Here is a 20,433-nt window from a genome sequence, read left to right as displayed (position 1 = left end):
CTTTAAATACTTGAACATGATTAACATTACTTAGAAAAGTAATCCAATCGGTTACATCACTTAATAAAGTAACTGAAATAGACTACATTTTAAATACAGTAATCTGTAACCTGTTAAATGTCCTGTGTCCAGCAGTAACTAGTAACTAGTTACAGTAATAATAAACGTCCCCGGAGCAGCAGGCGTATGAAATATGAAAAAGCTTACATTCAGCGGATGGAAATATTGTTTATCACATTGATCTGAATAGGATAATCTTGTACCACGTTGATATACAATTTCAAAGAATAAGAAAATCTATAGCATGTGTTCATTAAGAACATGAAGTGTATTAAAGATTTCCCAAAGCGGTTTGTGAATGAACTGAAGAGGGTGTAGAATTTAATAAGAATCAAAACAAAACACTGAAAACATGAAATATTGTATGTTTATCTGCATGTCATGTGACCGTTAACGTCGAAGAGCCGTGAACATGCAAATGTTTTAATGTGTGTGAAAGACGAAAGATAGATAAATACTACATGAAACCAGGGCCATAGAGAAGAAATAACTAAACAAATATATATATATGTAACATTTCTGTGATATTTATAACAGGCAAAATATAATTATAAAACAAGTTTGCTACAAATGTTCATAATCGATGGACAACCATCAGAAAAAACGGTGTTTTAAAGAGTAATTTCCTGTAATATTTGGAGTCTGTTATATAATCCGCTCAGGGCCGTAGTGTTCTGACGTCACAGCGGCGGTGGCGCGCAGGGTTGCGGTGCTCGCCGCCGAGGGCTCCCTCTCTCTGCGCGTTCCCGCTCGTGCACGCGCAGGGCCGCGAGATCTTCTTCCTCACGCGCGCTAGAAGCGGATTTTTACCTCACGGTCGGAGATTAAACGACGCGAAGGCGCATATATGTGCATGAACGGGACGCGGACGACGCAGGATGGTTCGGGAAACCAGACACCTCTGGGTGGGAAATTTACCCGAACATGTTCGCGAGGAGAAGATCGTGGAACATTTTAAACGGTGAGTTACACAAGCGGCGACGCGGCCTGGCGCGGACACAAACCGCCTCAGCGCGCGATGGCGGAAAAACAGCGACGAAACGCCGAGGAGAGCCGTTTAAAAGACCGGAACGAGACGCAGACGCGATTTAGAACTCAAAAACGGGTCGAAACCGTCTCCGATCGGCTCCCTAACGCGATCGAGTTTAGCGGTTAGCTCGGCTGCTTCAGCGACTAGTTAACGGCTCGCTAGTTAACGCGTGGAATCTGTGCTAATTTTAGTGGAAAACGTCCGCGTTGGGTTCACGCCTCAGGAAAAGTCGCACAAATCGCGCTTTCATTCGGAGAACAGCGAGTGTTTGTGTCCGTGTTAGCCGTTAGCTCGCTGCTAACTCCGAGCCGGTTTAGCGGCAGGAACCGAGTCCGTTTTGGAGAAACAGAAACTTGATCGAGAAACTGCCGTCGCTTGTCACGTAATTTTGCTGTAATTCTGAACGAAAACGAAGTTCTGGCCACTCGTTTCATTCGAGGGAACCGAATTGGTGTACTGTGGGGAAAAACCGCCAAAATGTTGTGAAATCGCATTGAGATCGTAGTGTGAACGGGCTGCGGCCAATCAGGTTGCTCAAAGAGCTTAACATAAGAGACTTCTACACGGACAACAATATTCTCCTGTTAGCACGATTCAGCCAATACCCGATTAAAAATCTACTATGCAAACAGAGTTTTGTTCTTTAATCCAGCCAGGCATACTCAAAGTAAACACACATCGAGTTAAGACAAGGGTGTATTCTTATTTTAGGCGCATTATCGAAGTGCACTATGTATACACCTTAATCGCACTATTAGAACAACAGCTTTTTGCGACAGCGTATACATGGCAATCGTCAGCTGTTTGTTGGCAAACAAAAGAGCAATACCCTAGTCTGTTTGCATGTATAGCAAATATTTAACTGCACTTAAAGCTGTTGTAAGATTAAAATGAAACGCCCAAAACTGTGTGTAGCATATTAACGAAGATCACTATACATCGATATGACTCTCAGGTGCCAGTTTTACACGCATTCTAAATCATAAACGTCTTTATGACATCTACTAGACGTCTGTTTGATATCTGAAAGGAGACGTCCAGTAGATGTATTGTAGATGAGCAAACAAACTATATGATGTGTTAAGGATGTAAATGAAGATGCAAATAGACGTCTGGTAGATGTACGTGTGCTCTCAGGGGAGGGGTCTTGTGGGGATGTGATGACGTGTGCCATTAATCCATCTGTGTACTATAAACGTAAAACGGAAACATGAAAGGAATCTTCTAAAAGCAACTCATAATATTATCTTATTCAGAATAAGGTACATTACTAATGTTCGTGTAAACATGAACTGCATGACCATGTAGTGTGTATATGTTATACTGCCCTTGTCAGCTGTTAAGTCCACATCAAGGAAGGTAACTATGAAGATATACTTGCTATTCTTTCAAAGTATAGTAAATGGCAGATTCCACAGCGGGGCCATAACGACTTTGTCACAGCTGCATTATAACTCTGTTGCTTAGTTACCATTTAAACTGCACCGTAATCATCTTACCACATTTAACAAAATACACATTTCGTTTAATTTGATTTCCTGCCGTATCGGAGAGAAATAAAGTGGCAGTCGAGAGTCTGAACTCTCTTCATATGTTTGCATAACGATTCGTTTAAAAGTTAATGGCGAAACGAATCATTAACCTAGCGTACGCATCGATCACTTTGAATCCTACCCCGAAGTGGTAGAACATCCGGGAACGTTTGGCATGCTCTTTTCAGCGTGCTGGGTCTATTTTCAAATGTTACGTAGTACGGGTAGCATGCAAATTTTGACGCAGCATTCCTTTTGCGTTGACCTGGAATGTGGCCTCAGATCACATGACCGTTACAGCACCTGGTTCCTCTTCTCCGCAGGTATGGCCGGGTGGAGAGCGTCAAGGTCCTGCGCAAGCGCGGCTCTGAGGGCGGCGTGGCGGCCTTCGTGGATTTCGTTGACATCAAGAGCGCCCAGAAGGCGCACAACGCCGTCAACAAAATGGGGGACAGGGACCTTCGCACCGATTACAATGAGCCGGGTTCAGTGCCCAGCGCCGTGCGGGGCCTGGAGGACGGCACCCCCTCGAGCAGTCACGCAAGGGAGGTTGCGGGGTTCTCGAGGAGCGCCGTGGGGCCGGTGTACGGGCCCCCGGTGTCTCTCCACACCAGAGAGGGGCGCTATGAACGCAGACTAGACGGGTAAGTGGACACAGGCTCCCTCTGCACTACAGAGGGACTGTGGTGTCAGATACAGGGGTTGAGGTTGGGTTAAACACTATAGACCAGATTCTAGGGATCCCTCTCCGTTCTGAGGCCTGACTTCCTGCACACGGAATTATTAATCCATGTCTATCATGTAAGAATGAGTGGATTAGATTGTTGTGGGATTACTGTGTGAGCCATAGCCCTCGTCAGAGTTGGATATTACCCACGTGGAGAATATCCCAGTCGGTTTGGATATTACGACGTAACGGGTGAGTTTGGATATTAGGCGTTCGCAGAATCCCGGATATTACCCCGCCGCTTTGGAACAGTGCTCCATGGAAGTATGTGCTGATGACGGATTAAACGCAAGGTTTTTAACCCGCCGGAACGTAGTTACGAGTTGTCGCGAAGCTTTTTGTCCCTTCTCATTTGCCTTGCACGACTATCCCATCACCCATTTGGTCATTGTGCTAACTGTCTGTCATGCCGTGGATGTGTATCACTGCCGTGGATTTAGGAGCGTAATCTCGCGCCGCTGGAGTGAGGAGTAAGTGTGTCAGGGTTCATCATTTCCATCCCTCCTTGTCACCGCACGTCATTCTTAGTGTCGCCCGTGCTTGGATACTTTCACGAAGCCTCGAAGACCAGAAGACGTCTCCTCAGGAAGACTCCCACGGATCTAAACTCGTGTTGGATGTATAGGAGTAGATGAAGGCTTTGCTGGATTACCTGATCTCCAGTGGATGTACGCTAGAAGAGCTTCTTGAAGTTGGCCGTAAAGTGCTGGAATTACGTTTTTGTTTTTCGTCCCACAGAGCTGTGTTTTTGTCGTTCGGATTATTCCACCAGTTTTGTTTTATTATTTTTGGAACATTCTTTTAGGAAGTTCTTTTTTTTAGACAGTTTTTCCTGAAGACGGATGGCTTGACGCTGACGTGGCCCTCTCTGGACGAAGAACGTTTTTGCTTAGTGGGACTGTATCGTCGTTTTTTTTTTTTTCCCGTACGCCATCACTGTTTTTGGCTCACACAAAATTCCTCCTATATTGTATTGGGAATATTTAGGGTCAGTTACTGCTCTGAAAAGGTTGGTATTGCCCTGCCTTACGCCTCTCTGTGCTTTCTCTCTCTAACCTAGACATGCACCCTGTCTCTTAACCCCTGTTCTTTACTAACCCTAGAGCCTTGTGCTACTGTTAACCCCTCTTTTCGAGTGTTTCCGCTCTTCTGTCTGATTTTCCCCTCCAGTGTTCAGAGCCAGATAGCCAGCATGGTTCATTTGACCAGTTAAACGTTCAGCGAATCACTGCATGATTCGTTTAGAAGTGCGTTCTAGAGCCTCAGTGAAGTTCAGTCTACCAGACGCGTGCTTGTGATTTCGCTCGTTAAATTGTGGCTCCCCAACCTGGCCCGCTAGGTTTTGAACAACGAAACGTATTGAGTTCCTGTGTTAGCGTTTGCCATTGGTCCGGTCCGGTTCTAAGTGTGTGTGTGTTCCCCTTTCTGTCGTGTCTCTTTCTGTCTCTCTGGCAGCAGCGGCTCGGACAGCCGGGAGCGAGCGTATGATCACAGTCCGTACGGACACCACGAGCGCGGCGGCTCCTTCGATCGTCCGCGCCACTACAACACAGACTATTACCGGGACCGCACCATGTTCGCCTCTGGGGTTAGCTCCAGCCCGGCCGCCAGCACTATCAGCGGTGGCTTCGAGGCGCCGGAGTCTCACTTCGAGTCTCGGATTCGTGATCCCTTCACCATCTCCAGCTCGGCTCGGCGTGACCCGTACCGCGACGACAGGGGCCGGCGGGCAGACCGAACCTACCACCACCGACGGAGCCGGTCCTCGCACTCTTCTCAGTCGCGGCACCCGTCTCCCCAGAGGAGCGCCGGACAGACCCCTAAAGCTGCCCACTCGCCCAAGAGAGCAGCCGTGTCGCCCGGCCGGGGCCCGAGGTCCCGCTCGCGCAGCCCGTCTTCCAGCTCCGACTCCGTCAGCAGCACCAGCAGCACCGGCAGCGGCAGGTATTGTGCGCTTCTTCTCAGCCAGATGCTGTTTCTTGTTATCCCAGCTCAAAATAAAAGGGCACTTCCATAATGTACTTGAAGGGTTTAGTTCATGAAAGTTACCCCCATGTCATTCCAAACCCATAATACCTCTGTTCATCTTCAGAGCACAGATTAAGATATCTTTGACGGAATCAGAGAGATTCTTTTCTTGAACTTTTTTTTTACCCAAGAGGTCAAGAATATAGCCAAGTCTGTAATTTTCAGCATTTTTTTTTTTTTGTATTCATCCTTTCGCATTCACAGCAAGCGTTTTTTAATAGGAAATCACAATTTTTTTGAGAGAGAGACCAAAGTTTCAGAGGCAGCGTGTAAGTGACTGAAACAACGTGAGGTAGTATTTATTTATTTTTTTGTTCTTATGTGTTTTGGAGCTCTTAAAATTATTTTTTTTTTTTTCACGCAAAATGTGTTCTCATAGCTCCGCGAAATTGATGCCGAACCACTGATGTCAAATGGACTGTTTATTATATGTTATGGCTTTTCCAAAAATGAAAATTAACCCATATTTTACTCACCCCCATGCCATCCTAGATGTATATGACTGACTTCTTTAAGATGAACAGTCTAGAGTTTTTTTTAAAAAATGTATCCTGCCTCTTCCAAGCTTGGGGTCTTGGGGGTGATGAGATTATGACGTAATCTTTGGATGAACTATTCCTTTAGCTGATGTCTTCACTATGTTTCTGGGTCTGGGAACATTAGCTGTGTTTATAGAGAGTCAGAGAGCTCTCAGACTTTGTGTTCTGAGGATGAATGAAGGTCTCATGGGTTTGGAACGTGTGGCCGAGATTAATGACAGAATCTTCATTTTTGGGTGAATTTTTACTAGGGCTTTAAAGCGCTCTATTTTTGTATTAACTAACTGCAAGCAACTGTGCTATATTGGGACTCCATGATTATGAACTGAAATGCACTTTTAGCATACTACTTTTATTTAGTCACCACTTGTACACTTGATTATATGAGTATAAAAAAAATTGTGTGTGTTTGTAAAGTAAACACAGGCTACATATCTTTTGAAAAAGCCTATCTAGCCCTGCCTTAATTTGAAGCCTATAGCCCTGCTTATGATTCTTCCAAATTGTCAAATTTTGTGACGATCTGTTTTTTTTTAATATGTATGTGTATATACATGGTACATGCCAGTTTTAATAACTGGATTCTGCAATAGTCATCTTTTCCAAATCATTTACATTTACAGTAGACATTCTGCTATCTATCTAGTGTTATGAGATATTAAGTACATTGGCTAATTGTCTCAACACTGTAACACTGCAAAGTTGGGGTTAGTCATTAGAATATGTCTGAAGTGGTGCGGACAGTTTAACATAAATTCCACATAATTAAAAAATCCCAAAAGGTATTGAGCTTGTTGAATATAGTAAACACTTCAATATGTGTATAAACTCATTCGTTCTAAATGGACATCTCCGTAAACGGCATTGGGTTTGTTCAATGTCGTTTGGTTCACGGTGCCTCTGCTGCAGTGGGTTTTTCTGAAGCGGCAGGTTCTTCTCTTGTTTTCTTCCAGCAGTGATTCGAACAGCAGCTCGAGTGAAGGCTCGCGAGCGCGCTCAGTGCAGTCGACGGCCACCCACGCCCCTCCGGCTCCTCCCGTGCTCGCGCTGGACTCCGACGAGCCGCGGAGGAGCTTCGGCATCCGAGTCCAGAATCTCCCGACGCGATCCACAGGTGACCGCTTACTGCTCGCCACAAAGTCGAGCGTTAGTTTGCTTATCTGTTGTTGGTGATGGGCAGCATGATATCTGAAGAATCAGGATGACTAGCCGCATAGTAATTGGTGTAAACGTAGACAAACTTGGTTCCTTCGAGTCCGAGTGATTGAGTTTACTCGAGCAAATATTTGGAAAAATAGAAAAATGTTATATATTAGTTCTAGAAGGTGCTGCAGTCCAATTGTTTAACTCGGTCTGATCTAATGGCATCATTATCACATGGCAGTGCTGATTGGTTCTCTGCTGTATCTGTAGCCAATGAGCTCTCTGCTCAGTATTCAAATATGATTAGTGTTTGTTGCAGCAGCTTTACAGTGTACTTCAGAAACCCTGCACCTCCCCAGCTCCACCTGTATTCATGTGTGCTATAGGGGGTTCTGTCATGTGTGTTATCTGCAGCAGCAGTATTTCTTTCATGCTCAGCAGCAGCATGTCGTGGATGTATTGGAAGTAGTCTCTGTGCTTGCTCTGCACCCGCAGCAGCGTAGCAGATCTGTTCTGCCAAGACCCAATACATTAACATTGTCTTGTAAATTATCATGCTAATCTCTCCAAGGGTTGTGGTGAGAGAAATATATTTCTGGTCACCTTAGTTCAGCCCAATGTTTTTAGATTTTCAGAACACAAATATATTTTTTAATCAAATCTGTGAGATTTGTGTCTCCACTGAAATTTGCATCAACCCATGTGAATAGAGTGGTCTTTCGAAGAGATGCCATTGTTTTGTATATACAGATTTCATTTAGGCCTTGTATCATAAACATCGATCTCCTAACATTTGGTAATGGAGGCTCAGGACCATAGAGGATCTTGTGCATCAAGTAAGAGCAGATGGGCTTCGGTTTATGTTTGCTGATCAATGTTTTATATTGGAAGAAAAGCCTACATCCAATCTGTTCATCATATGTTCATCTCTTCAGAGTTTGCATCTCTTCAGAAGAGTTGGTTTAAACTGCTCAATTTTTTTGTTTGATTTATATCAAATAAAGTCAAAAGGTGTTTTTTTACCCTTAAATTCTTGAAAATGGCTAAGGACCCAACTGCTCAGGTTGAGTTGGGCATGACCAGAGGGAAACAGTTAATGTGAAAGTGTCTTTGGGATGAATAATAAAGTGATTTTCACTTGTCTGAATGCACCCTTCTAGAGGCACATAGGTCTGAAGTAATGAATATTTCAGTAGACCGTGCAAAGAGGTGTGATATGCATTATTTTCAGCTTGTTAGACACAAAACAACCTACGTGTCAAGTTTTCATGTTATTACATATATACAAATATGAACCTGAGGGGAACAAGTTGTGTATGTTTCCACCGACTTCTATAATGCTGGCCATCATAATTCTTCAGATATCAAACTCTGCTTCCCAAGACCTTTTGATTTATATCACCAGTAACAAATGAGCAAAGTAAAATCTGACAGTAAGCTAATCCTTTCATTTCACTCATTACAACACACACACACAAAAAAATCAGTTTACTAATATTTTTTTTATCTCTAAATATAGTATGAGTGGCAGTCTAAGTTATTTTCATGGTCTTAATGTAACGTTTTAATCATTTAAAGCAGACGTCTGTGAGAGATTTGTAGGTAGTACATCTGACATCTCTTTCTGAATGCTGAAGCATCTGTACTCTCCTCAGATACGAGTTTGAAAGACGGGCTCTTTCATGAGTTTAAGAAGTACGGTAAGGTGACTTCGGTGCAGATCCATGGCGCGTCGGAGGAGCGCTACGGCCTGGTGTTCTTCAGACAGCAGGAGGACCAAGAGAAGGCCCTCAGCGTGTCCAAGGGCAAGCTCTTCTTCGGGATGCTGATTGAGGTCACGGCCTGGAACGGCCCCGGTGGGTGTCCACCGAAGACCAGGGAGTCGCACTTTAGCGCTGGCTGTTTGTCGATGCTAAATCCTGGTGTGTTTGCCTCCAACAGAGACGGAGAGTGAGAACGAGTTTCGGCCCCTGGATGGACGCATCGACGAGTTCCACCCGAAGGCCACTCGTACGCTGTTCATTGGAAATCTGGAGAAGACCACCAACTATCAGCAGCTGCTCGATGTCTTCCAGCGCTTCGGGGAGATAGTGGTAAGTTAGCGTGTTTGTTGTTATCTGTGCTAGTGGCTATGAGCTGAAATTAAGTCTTGGAGACATTTGTGCACTGAGCATTTTAACCCTCGTAATGCATTTGACTCCATTTACACCCAAAAGAGATTATGATAGAATTTCTTTTCTAAAAAAGGTACTGATGAGATACCATATGATGTTAATTAAAAATATTTATGATGATTCTTCAGATGTGAAAACAATTTAATAGGGTTAATTTGGTTTTTGTAATTATGAATCCAGAAGTGAAGTTCTTAATCGTAAACATTTGAAATTGTTTGTTGAAAGTCGGTATTTAGACTGGTCTACACTGGCGGAGGCCCCAGTACATGGAATGCAATTTGCTGCAGCTCTTTGTAAAAACGCATTGAATCAGGAATTATTGCTAATATGGCTGCTGCAATCAATCACAAAACACATCCTGCAAGGCTTAATGATTGATTTGTTGATGCAGCCCTAATTTAACAAATTTTCCCTCAACAACAAAGTTTCTCTTAGGCTATCTGACTTGTCATGTTTTGTGGTCTCTGTAACATTAAACTCCAAAAATTTAATAAACCAGGCCAAACCATTTAGTATAATGTGGAATTCTTATTTACCATCAATTACCTGCTTTGAGTGCGAATGTATTAGTTTGTTTTAAAGCATATGTTTGTCCTCATTGATTTTCAGGATATCGATATCAAGAGGGTGAACGGTGTTCCCCAGTATGCCTTTGTTCAGTACTCTGATATCGCAAGCGTTTGTAAAGCCATTAAGAAAATGGATGGAGAGTATCTCGGCACCAACAGACTGAAGGTACTGATTACTTGCGTGTTCTTGCCAATATGTCTCTCATAAAGTATGTTTAAATTGTATGTACATGACAATAGCATTGTATTTGAGTGAAATCAGACTGGATGGTTTCTAATGTGTATTTCTGGCTGTATTACAGCTTGGCTTTGGAAAGAGTATGCCAACAGCGTGTGTGTGGCTGGACGGCTTGACCTCAAATATCACAGAACAGTACCTCACACGACATTTCTGTCGATACGGGCCGGTGGTGAAGGTAGAGTTCTATTAACCTTTGTATGTAAAAATGATGACAAGAACTATACACATTTTTACTGGAGTTCTGCGGAGTTATTCTAACTATAGGCTTTTTTTTTCAGGTTGTGTTTGATAGGTTAAAAGGAATGGCTCTTATTCTATACAACAACACAGATTTTGCCCAAGCAGCTGTTAGAGAAACCAAAGGATGGAAGATAGGAGGAAACAAAATTAAGGTATGTGGGGACTGACCAGTGTTTGTTTGACACTAGAGAAATTATGCAAAAACATTAAGCTTTGATCACAGAAGTAAATTACAGTTTGAGATCACAGCAGAAATCTGATTTTAAATTGTAATAAACAGTAATATTGTAAAATGTTATTACTGTACTTTTGAATTAATAAGACAACTTAAACTCATTGTGTGTATAAACATCTATTTCTGTGTTGATTCAGTTATGACGTTTTTCTCTGTCCAGGTTGATTTTGCCAGTCAGGAGAGTCAAATGGCTTTCTATCGATCTATGCAGGCATCAGGCCAGGACATTCGTGATTTTTATGATATTTCATCAGATCGCAGGTAAGCATGCCCTCTAGTGGGAAGAAACAAAAAAAATTACATAGGCAGAAATAATCTTCAAGCTGTTGATTATACTTTGTTAAATATTGAAAATCTTTTTTTTTTTTTTTTTTGTTAGGGATGAACGAAGAACACCTTATCATGACTTTTCCACTGAGCGGGCATATTATGAGAATGTAAGGACTCCTGGAATTTATGCTGAAGACCCCCGTCGAGAGTACCCCGGTCGCAGTCGTGACCGCTACGCAGAGTTGGATCACTACCAAGGAGACCACTATGATCCCCGGTATCACGAAGACCCAAGGGAATACAGAGACTATCGAGACCCTTTTGAGGACATCAGGAAGTACAGCTATATCCAGCGGGAACGAGAACGTGAACGGGAGCGGGAGCGCTTTGAGGCCGGGCGAGGTCGGTGGAGCCCATCTCATCAGCGACGTCCCCTAACTCCCTCTGCTTCGCCGTCACCATCGGATCGTGTGTCGCGAGACCCCGAAAGACGTGTGTACAGACACTCCTCTGAAAGATCTGGAAGCTGCAGCTCGCTGTCTCCGGCCCCGGCTCCTTTTGAGAAGTCTGAGAAATCTCCTGTAGATTACAAATCAGAAGGACTGGAGAGAGAAATGGAGCAGACTGAGGGCGTGAGTGAGCGTGTGAGTGGGGCTGAGAACAAGAAGCGTGGCAGACGCAAGGAGAAGGCTGATAGAGAGAAGGGAGAGAAAGCTAAGCAAAGGAGAGGGAAAGTGCAGTCTCCCAGCGGACCTCATTCTGAAGTGGATAGAGAGGCTAGTCTGGATTTGGGATCTGGGAAGGTTAAGGTTTCCGATATAGAGAGTCAAGAAAGACAGAAGCATAAAGGGGACAAAGAGCCTTCCCCTACTGACCATGTAACTCGCCTTGAGTCTCAAAAGGGAGAGCGGCTTGATCTGTGTAAAAGCGAGTCGCTAGACAGGGATGGCAAAAGCAAGGCAAAAAAGCATTTAAAGTCTGACTCCGGTAGTGACGGCAAAGACTCCCTTGTAGATTCTGTCAAACTTGAAGCAAGAAAGAGGCGGTTTGGCGATCCCGGTGGGAAAGCAATACGGCAAAAACGGGGTCGTCTGGAGGAAGATCCAGGTTCTGGGATAAGCCAACCTGCTGACTTTGCTGCAAACGCAGGATTTGCAAAAGAGACAGATGTTGATATAAAAACAGAGAGAGAGGTTCAGAAAAGAGAACACTCCAAACCCAGGATTAGCTCTCATTACAGTCAAAGGGAAGAGCTGGATGGTGCAATGAGAGGGACGTCTCAGGGCCCGTCAATAAGACCAGGTGAAGTGCTTGAGGTGGATGTTTTGGACTCAAAATCTCACCCTGGGCCGAGCATGTCTAGACGATTTTCAACAGATGCCACCTCAGATAAGGACAATAAAGTAAGGGATGAACATATAGAAAATATTGACCTCTCTCAGAGTTACCGGAAACAGATGGAGCAAAACCGACGGCTACGGCAGCAGCTACAGCCACAGGATAAACCAGAGAGGCCAGAAACTCCTCAAGGTGTAGATGCGGAAGATCTTGAACATCGAAGCCTGGTGCATGAGGTCGGCAAGCCTCCACAGGATGTAACTGATAATTCGCCTCCAAGTAAGACCAAGAAACAAGAGTCCTTTGAGATGGAAATGAGTGCTAAGAGAGAAAGGATTTACCGAACAGTCCGGCAGAAGAGTGAAGACCCTGAGTGGAATAACACAAACTCTCCAAGGTTTCAGCATGCGCCTCAACAAAGAGAGGAAGACTATGCAGATCCTCATACTCAAATGACTATGAGAGAAGTAAAAGAAGCATCAAAACCTGAGGATAATGCTCAGACAGATCAGGAGCTTGGTGTTAAACGGATGCATGCCTCACAGATGTCAAAGATGAGTACGTCTTTACAAGACGAGCAGCAAAGACGCTGGGAGAGTCGACTGAAGCAAGACTTGTTACCAGACTTTTCAAGGAACGCTGAGAAAAGACGGCTCAATCGGAAGTACTTTGATTACGGACTTTGGCCTGATTTGGAACCTGGTGAAGTGCGATCTGACTCTGAAGAAGATAGAGAAAATAAGCCCAACTCTCCTGCGCCATCAACATCAGTATCCTTCACTGAAAGACATCGTCCAGACAGATTATCAGAGTCCAAGCTGACACCCTCTCTAGAGAGAAACAAATTCTGTTCTTTTGCGGATGATCAGACAATCACACCGGATACTAAAGCTTTGTTAGAACGTGCAAAGTCTTTGTCATCATCAAGGGAAGACAACTGGTCTTTCCTCGATTATGATTCGCACTTCCCCAGTTTTCGAAGCAGAAAGGACACCGAGAAGGTGGAGTCCGCACCACGACCAACTCCTTCATGGTACATGAAGAAGAAAAAAATTCGAAGTGAGTCTGATGACAAAATTGATGACAGGAAAGAAGATCCAAAACCAGAAGAACAGGAGAAGAGAGAGTTGTTTGCTTCACGTTTTTTGCACAGTTCTATTTTTGAGCAAGATTCAAGGCGTCTCCAGCATCTGGAACGAAAACATGAGGACCCTGAACATGGTGTTGGATATCTGTACTCTCAGCAAGGCCCAGCAGAAGGGCAGCCTGATCCAGAACCAGTTGTGCTTTTCCATAGCCGCTTTTTAGAACTAACAAGGTTGCAGCAACAAAAGAGTAAAGAACAAAGCCATCAAGATTCCAAGCAAGATGAATGCGTAGATGCAACCAAAGTAATTAAAACACCGGAGGAAGAACAAGCACCACAGCAGCAAAATGCTTCTGAACCTAGTATCCAACAAGCTGAGATTAAATCAGTTAGTCCTGTTCCGGTTCCTCAGACCAGTCCTGTTCCAGTTTCTCAAATATTACCACCTGTTTTAGCAGCCGAAGAATCCTTGCCAACAATGGAAGCTGAAGCTGTTGTTAGTCCAACCTATAATTTGCTTGATTCTTCTATGAAAGAGGAAGATAAAGAGTCTGAACAGCCCACAGCTCAGTCATTGCAGCCTTTGCTTGAGCAACCCTCAGAACCCAATTCTTCAGAATGCCAGGAGTCGAAGATTGCTGCAGAGGAGTCTGCATTTAAAGCTGATGACTCTGAAAGTGCTCAGGACACCAATAAAGTAGTTGCAGAACAGCTCCCAAGCAATGACATGCCAACCAATAATGTACAGCCAGAGGCTGAGCTTCCAGGGAAGTTTCCTGAATCACCAAGTCCCCTCTCACATATCCCTGCTGAGCAACAGGAAAAAGAACCTGAGCCACCTGTGGCACTGGAGTCTGAATCTAATAACACAGATGATCAGAAAAGCGCTGATAATTATCCAGCTGAAGAAGCAGTGTCACCCCCTCCAAAATCAAGAAATAAAAGAGCCAAAACCTCACCTACTGCACCAGTAACAACGACTCTGCCTGCTACGCCAGACAAACAAAGCACTCGCAAAAGTGAGCGCATTGACAAAGAGAAGCTCAAACGTTCATCTTCTCCTAGAGGAGAGACATTCAAGACAACATCAGATTTAAAATCATTAAATAAGTCACCTGTGCATAGCATGGAAATTGAACAAGGTACAGAGCAGAGTTCACAGTCCGGTAGGGCAAGACGTAGAAATGTGCGTTCTGTCTATGCTACACCGTTTGAAGATGAAACCGTTCTGCAACCCGGAAAAGATGCAGAATCACCTCGTGGTGCACGGAAGCGTGGGGTAGACAGAGATGTAGGTTCTGATGTAGAGACTGTTGCTGTACTACCGATCTCGAGACGGGGACGTCCCCCTAAAAATCGACGCCTAATAGAGGATGTACCAGCAGGCAAAGTAGATCGCTCAAAATCAACAGAATCTAAAGAATTGGATGGCAGTGAAACAAACAGTGAGGGGCTTTCCAAAGTGGGTAAAGGCAAATTTTCACCCCACATGCAAAAAGGAGTCGGCCCAGGAAATGCATCAGCATCTGGAATTGGAAAGAAAGGAGACAAAATGGAGAAAATATTGGAAAGTCCCAAACTTATTACTGAAGAAAACCCTCCTGTTCTTAAAAACCTTAGAATTCGTCTTGATGTGACAGAAGTAAAGGCAATACTTCAGACTAGCGAAGAAGAACCGGTAACTGAAGGGTCTCCCAAAAACAGCTCTCCTGGTGTGTCCTCAAAGGATGAGGTACTAGAAGCTAAATTTGAAAATGATGCCATGGATGATGCTAAAAGTGAAAGGGAAACTTTGCCTGCTGCAACAAAAGCCAACGAACCACATGTAGCTTCGTTGGCCCGAGAGTTGGAGCTTGAGCAGGCTGTTGAGAATATTGCCAAGCTCACAGAAGATGCTTCTACTCTTCAATTTAAAAGTAACCTGACAAAGGCACAGCGTCTGATAGCTGAAGAACCAGAGCGTGACTCAGAAGAAGAAAAGCCTGCAAATCAATCTAGTGAAACAGAGCTTGCTGCTGCTATAGATTCTATCACATCGGAGAACACAGAACAAGTCATAAGCGCTGTTGTAGAATCAGATTCTGATGTGCAGAGTCTTGGGCCCAGTTCAAAAGTATCTGAAACCTGTGTTAGCACAGCAGTCGTTCAGGAGGAGGCAGTAACCACTCCTAGAAAAGGGTGTAAAGGCAGAACAAAAACTTTAAAGAAGGGTAAAGGCCAAAAGGGTGCTGGAAACAAAAAGGAACCCATCAAAGATGTAGTTTTGGAAGCTGAAAATATTCCTGTGAAGTCACCAGAATCTGTACCTGCAGAGCTTCCAACAGCCACAGAAAGATCACCAGCAAGTACAGCCATTGTTATTACTTCCTCATCCAAGCAGGGTGTAAGTTTACCAGCTTCTAATGCGGACACTTCGAATGAACCAGAGCCTCTCAAAACTGAGATGGACATCCCAAAATCCTCTCCAGCGATCAGCAGAAGCCCAACGTCATCCAAGTACCAGCCTTATTCATACAAGAACACATCTCCCTCTCTATCTCCAACCTCTCAAACCTGTCTCAAAAACTTGTCCTCATACCCAGGCAGGCCATCTGTTTCCCCAACAGAGCGTTTCCATCAGCCGAAAGAAGCTGGGGTCCTCTCTCCTCCGCTGACCTCTGTAGCCCCAATGGAGAACCCTACATTACCTTCAGACACCCCTGCTCATGATGCCAACTCGGGTGATTTGCGCAAAATCCTCACAAAGCCTAGAACTGTCCCAGTGTTGGAAATCGGTGCCTCTTCTGGAAATGTGCACGCCCATACTTTAAGAGAAAGTGACACTACACCTGATGTGGTGACCACCAGCAAGAGTGCTCCTCAAGATAACAGGCAACCCCTTGTTTCAGCCCAACCTATAGTTCGACAGCCTGCTTCTATACCATCCCCAGAAACTAAACAGATCTTCAGTGAGAAGTCAGTGATTTCAGTTATTGCTTCTACTCCTACCTCTGTCATCAGTCGTGTTTGCAATCCCCCAGACTCAGAGGAGAAGCCAAACTCTCAGATTGGTAATCCCTTTCTTGACAAACAACCACCAAAACAGATTTACCAGCCAAGCTTGGAGGAAAGCAGTACGTACCATGGTCCAGCCGTTGGTGAGGAAGGTGGAAATGCAGGTCGCTATATAGTGGAGAGCACGTCTTTGAGTACAGGTTCTAGCACAGGTTTGAGAGTTCAGACATCTGAAGGTGTGGTGGTGCTGAGTCATTCTGGCCAGAAAATGGAGGGACCACTTCGCATAAGTGCCAAAATCAGTCAGATCCCACCTGCCAGTGCTGTGGACATAGAGTCACAGCAGCTGGTGTCAATGCCACAGATCAAGCAGGAACTTTACAGTGCCTCCCAGCCGCCGTCTTCCAAATGCCCACTTCCTTCTGATCATGGGCATTCAATGAAACCCCAACCAAACATCTCCACGATTAAGCAGGAATCTGCACTGGAGAAGTTAGAGTCTGCCTACGCTCCGGTTCAAAGTGGAGTTGTTAAAATACTGCAGCAGACACCTGGCCCTTCACAGGTTATGAGTTACCATCCTACAGAATACTCAATGGTGATGAAGCACCCTTAAAAGGGAGATCCGCCAGAGTCTCTAAATGTGGAGAAACCCGCTTGGGTCCCAACTATTAGTCCGGCTATAAGTCCACATCTTCCCTCGGCAGGCAATCATGTTGGCTTCATAACTGGCACGCCGACAGACCGAACGCCATCACTCATACAGCCCAAGCAGGAGCCGCGCTCTCCACGGAAATCCGGACATCCTCATTCTCCTTTTGCTAAAGTGTCATCTCCTATCGGCTCTTCGTCTCCGAAAGGTGTGTCTATGGTCCTTCCCCCTGGATTGCCCCCTCTGTCCCAGTATGTTTCCACCGTCCACCACTCGGAGCAGTCAGTGATCATGCCTCCACACAACGCTCATGGTAGCATCGGAAGGATGTCTCCTCACCGTGTCGGCGCAATAGGACACCTTACCCAGGGTGAGGTACGAGTGAACACTCCTCCTCTCTCTATGATGAACTATGGCATTCATTCAGAGAGCCTCGCCTCGACGTGGGCCCCTGGCCAGCAGAGACCTACTTCTCCTCAGGCTGTGGGAAACAGGGAGATGGTCCTCAAGGTGAACCCGGCCAATGCAAGACCGCCGGCTGCTCAACTCAAACCAGACTCCATACCAGCAGAATACCGTGGAGCACTGCACAGCGCGTTACCTCTGGACCGGTTCAACAGAGACATGCGAGTGCTCATGCACCACCAGCAGAGTGATCGACCCACTGCAGAGTTGCACCCGGGTCACGTCCCCGAGAACATACCGCCCTCCTCGACTCCTACCAGCATGGCGGCCTCTCTTTCGCCTCGCCCGCACTTGTTAGCAAAGGGAGTATCAGAGAAGGACTCCTCGAAAGCGTCAGAACTAAAGAGGGCGCAGTCACCTTCCAGTAAGGAAGGATTGATGGCGATCCGTGGTGCAATGCCTCCCATGGCTTCTCCTCAGAGAGTTCAGCTGATTTCAGCAGGAACTGCAGCTTCCTTCACTGAATATTCAACCATGTATACAAACCTACGACCTGCCCACGCTCAGTTTGCGGAGAATTCTCCAATGGGGATTAACCAGTCTGCCCACAGCATCCCACCCTCGCAGGTAAGTTTGCGTATGCATCGTTTTTAAACGTATATATTAACTTGTAATAGCTGTGCTGATAAAGCTTGTGCCTTCCATTTTAAACGAAGGGTGTTCAGGAGACAGAGTCAAGTCAGGCACAAGCAGAGTCTAAGGAGCTGGTTGGACACCAGCCTGTGAACATGGTACAGCTTCTGACGGTGAGTGTCTGTCGTCAACATGCAGAAGACATTTATTCTGTTCACCCAGTACTTTTTCACTGACCCTAAAAACCATTTAATCCCACCAGTGACAATAAAATAGGTTTTCATTGATATATCTCTAAAAAGCTTACTGACTTGTTTTAGTGCACTTCCTGCAAATATGGAAAAAATAAAGGGTCTATGACAATTTTTACCATCTATGTAAAACTGCAGTTTATTTCTTGCTTGCACCTTGAGAAGATAATGACTTCTTTAAGTTGTCTAGTATTAATATGAACTGACATGTATTCAGCTTTGTTGAGTGTTGTCATAGAATGAGTAAACATGTTGACCATAGTGGACAACACTTGATTTCCAACCATCTTTGTGCATTGAAAATGCAAAAGTAGACTGGAACCTTAAGACCGTTTTATTTTCATACAGAAATACCCTATTGTGTGGCAAGGCCTGCTGGCACTGAAGAACGATACGGCAGCGGTTCAGCTGCACTTCTTATGTGGAAACAAAGCTCTGGGCCTGCGCTCCTTGCCTCTGCCCGAGAGCGGAGGGATTCTGCGCATCGTTCAGAGGATGAGGCTGGAGGCGCAGCAGCTGGAGGGAGTCGCTCGCAGGATGACGGTACGTGACACCTGAGCTCTCGCTTCTCCAGAAACATTATGTTCTGGTGCAGGGTCCACGAGGGTGTTGTAAAAATGTGTATTCACCCTCTGGAGTATCATCTTTTGTCTTTAGACATTAACTAAAATGAGTCTTCCTCCAGTGAAAGAGTCTGAATCAGAAGAAAAATCTGCACAGATCAAGCAGCGTTCACAAATCAGCTCTGAACAAATACGTGACTGGATTCTGATCTGTGCAGATTTCTCTTCCGTTCACTGCACATTTCTACAAATCTGATCAAGTAACGCTCTTAGATGGCCTCCAGTATGTCCGTGTGTTTCTGATGGCTTTGAGTATTGTAAACAGTGAGGGTGTGTTTTCAGGGGGAGAGTGACTTCTGTCTGCTGCTGGCCATGCCGTGTGGTCTGGACCAGGAGGATGTGTTAAACCAGACGCAGGCGCTCAAATCTGCCTTCATCAATTACCTGCAGACCAAACTAGCGGCCGGCATCATCAACGTACCCAACCCCGGCTCCAACCAGGTGAGCTTCGTCACGCAAAACACACTCGACCTCACAGGCGCAAGCTGCTTTAAGTGCGTGGGGGAATGACTTTGACTTTGACTTTTTATTGCATGTGCTATTTGTTTGTTTATTTTAGGAACGCATATAAAGTCTGAGGTGCTTTGTGTTGCACTGCTATCATTTACAAAATACTACAATTAATATTAATAGTAAAATGAAATGCATTTAACCGTCATTGAGTCAGCGCGCCCCAGGCAGATGTTTTAGTAAATCATGTACTCCAATAGCTCCAAGCTTGTGTGAGTTTCTTTGTTCTGCTGAACTCCAAGGAAGATATTTTAAAGAGAGTTTGTAATCAGGCCGTTTCGGGTCACCATTGACTTCCATAGTAGGAAAAAAAATATTAAAGTCAGTGGTGACCCACAACAGCCCGATTACAAACTTCTTCCTTTGTGTTCAGCCGAAGTTCATCGAGTCTCCTCGAGACGATCTATGTGTTACTAAAAGATATCAGATTACGGATTTGTCCAAATAATCATTAATTAGGGCTCTAGATGGGTTCAAATGAGATGGAGCTCACTCGTGCTGCTCTTGTTTGTGTCTCTCAGCCTGCGTACGTGCTGCAGATCTTCCCTCCGTGCGAGTTCTCTGAGAGTCACCTGTCTCGTCTCGCTCCGGACCTCCTGAGCCAGATCTCCAGCATCTCTCCTCACCTCATGATCGTCATCACCTCCGTCTGATCCGCCTTCTGTACAGTCTGCAGTCTTTATATTTATTGATCGGGTTCATTCTTATTCATGGGGGAAAAAAAAGGCGACTTTCTCTCTTCATTTGCTGATTTTGAGTCTATTTTTTGATGAACGAATCATAGAAGTTATTGTAAGATAAATGCGTGTTTTTAACGTGGATCGCCGGAGATGGCTCCCGTCGACCGGCGACAGGAGAACTGGATCATGGAGCTTCTGCTCTGCCGGACTGTAAATATTTTAAATATTTAAACATTGGCCAGACGACCCAAACCCGCCGGAGCGGCGTCACCTTCAGCTGCGGACTCGACTCGATCCGAGAGACCAGCTGTGTTTGTGATGATGTAAATACTCCCGAGGCTCCTCGCTGGGTTTGATGTGGGCACTTCAAATTTTCTTACTCAAATAAAAAAAAAGTCCATAAAACGGTGTCTCTTTCATTTAAGCCTTTATTCAGGAGAAATCACAAACATGTGGATTACACTGCAAAAAA

The 20,433-nt window shown here is 44.9% G+C and overlaps 1 protein-coding gene across 1 annotated transcript; it reads left to right on the top strand.

The window, feature by feature from the left end:
• Positions 1–774: 774 nt before the first annotated feature.
• Positions 775–20,366, top strand: si:ch1073-335m2.2 (msx2-interacting protein). Its single transcript, XM_043223568.1, has 15 exons — positions 775–1,021; positions 2,946–3,266; positions 4,805–5,293; positions 6,870–7,030; positions 8,715–8,915; positions 9,001–9,152; positions 9,843–9,968; positions 10,105–10,218; positions 10,322–10,435; positions 10,679–10,779; positions 10,898–17,891; positions 17,981–18,070; positions 18,497–18,691; positions 19,054–19,212; positions 19,803–20,366. Exons 1-11 carry the CDS (start codon positions 939–941, stop codon positions 16,821–16,823), a joined length of 7,788 nt encoding a protein of 2,595 aa, XP_043079503.1. The 5' UTR covers positions 775–938; the 3' UTR covers positions 16,824–17,891; positions 17,981–18,070; positions 18,497–18,691; positions 19,054–19,212; positions 19,803–20,366.
• Positions 20,367–20,433: the final 67 nt, after the last annotated feature.

Source organism: Puntigrus tetrazona, chromosome 22, assembly GCF_018831695.1.
Source record: "Puntigrus tetrazona isolate hp1 chromosome 22, ASM1883169v1, whole genome shotgun sequence".
Taxonomy (NCBI): domain Eukaryota; kingdom Metazoa; phylum Chordata; class Actinopteri; order Cypriniformes; family Cyprinidae; genus Puntigrus; species Puntigrus tetrazona.
The sequence above is the reverse complement of the archived record's forward strand: the minus strand, read 5'-3'. Positions and strand labels throughout refer to the sequence as shown.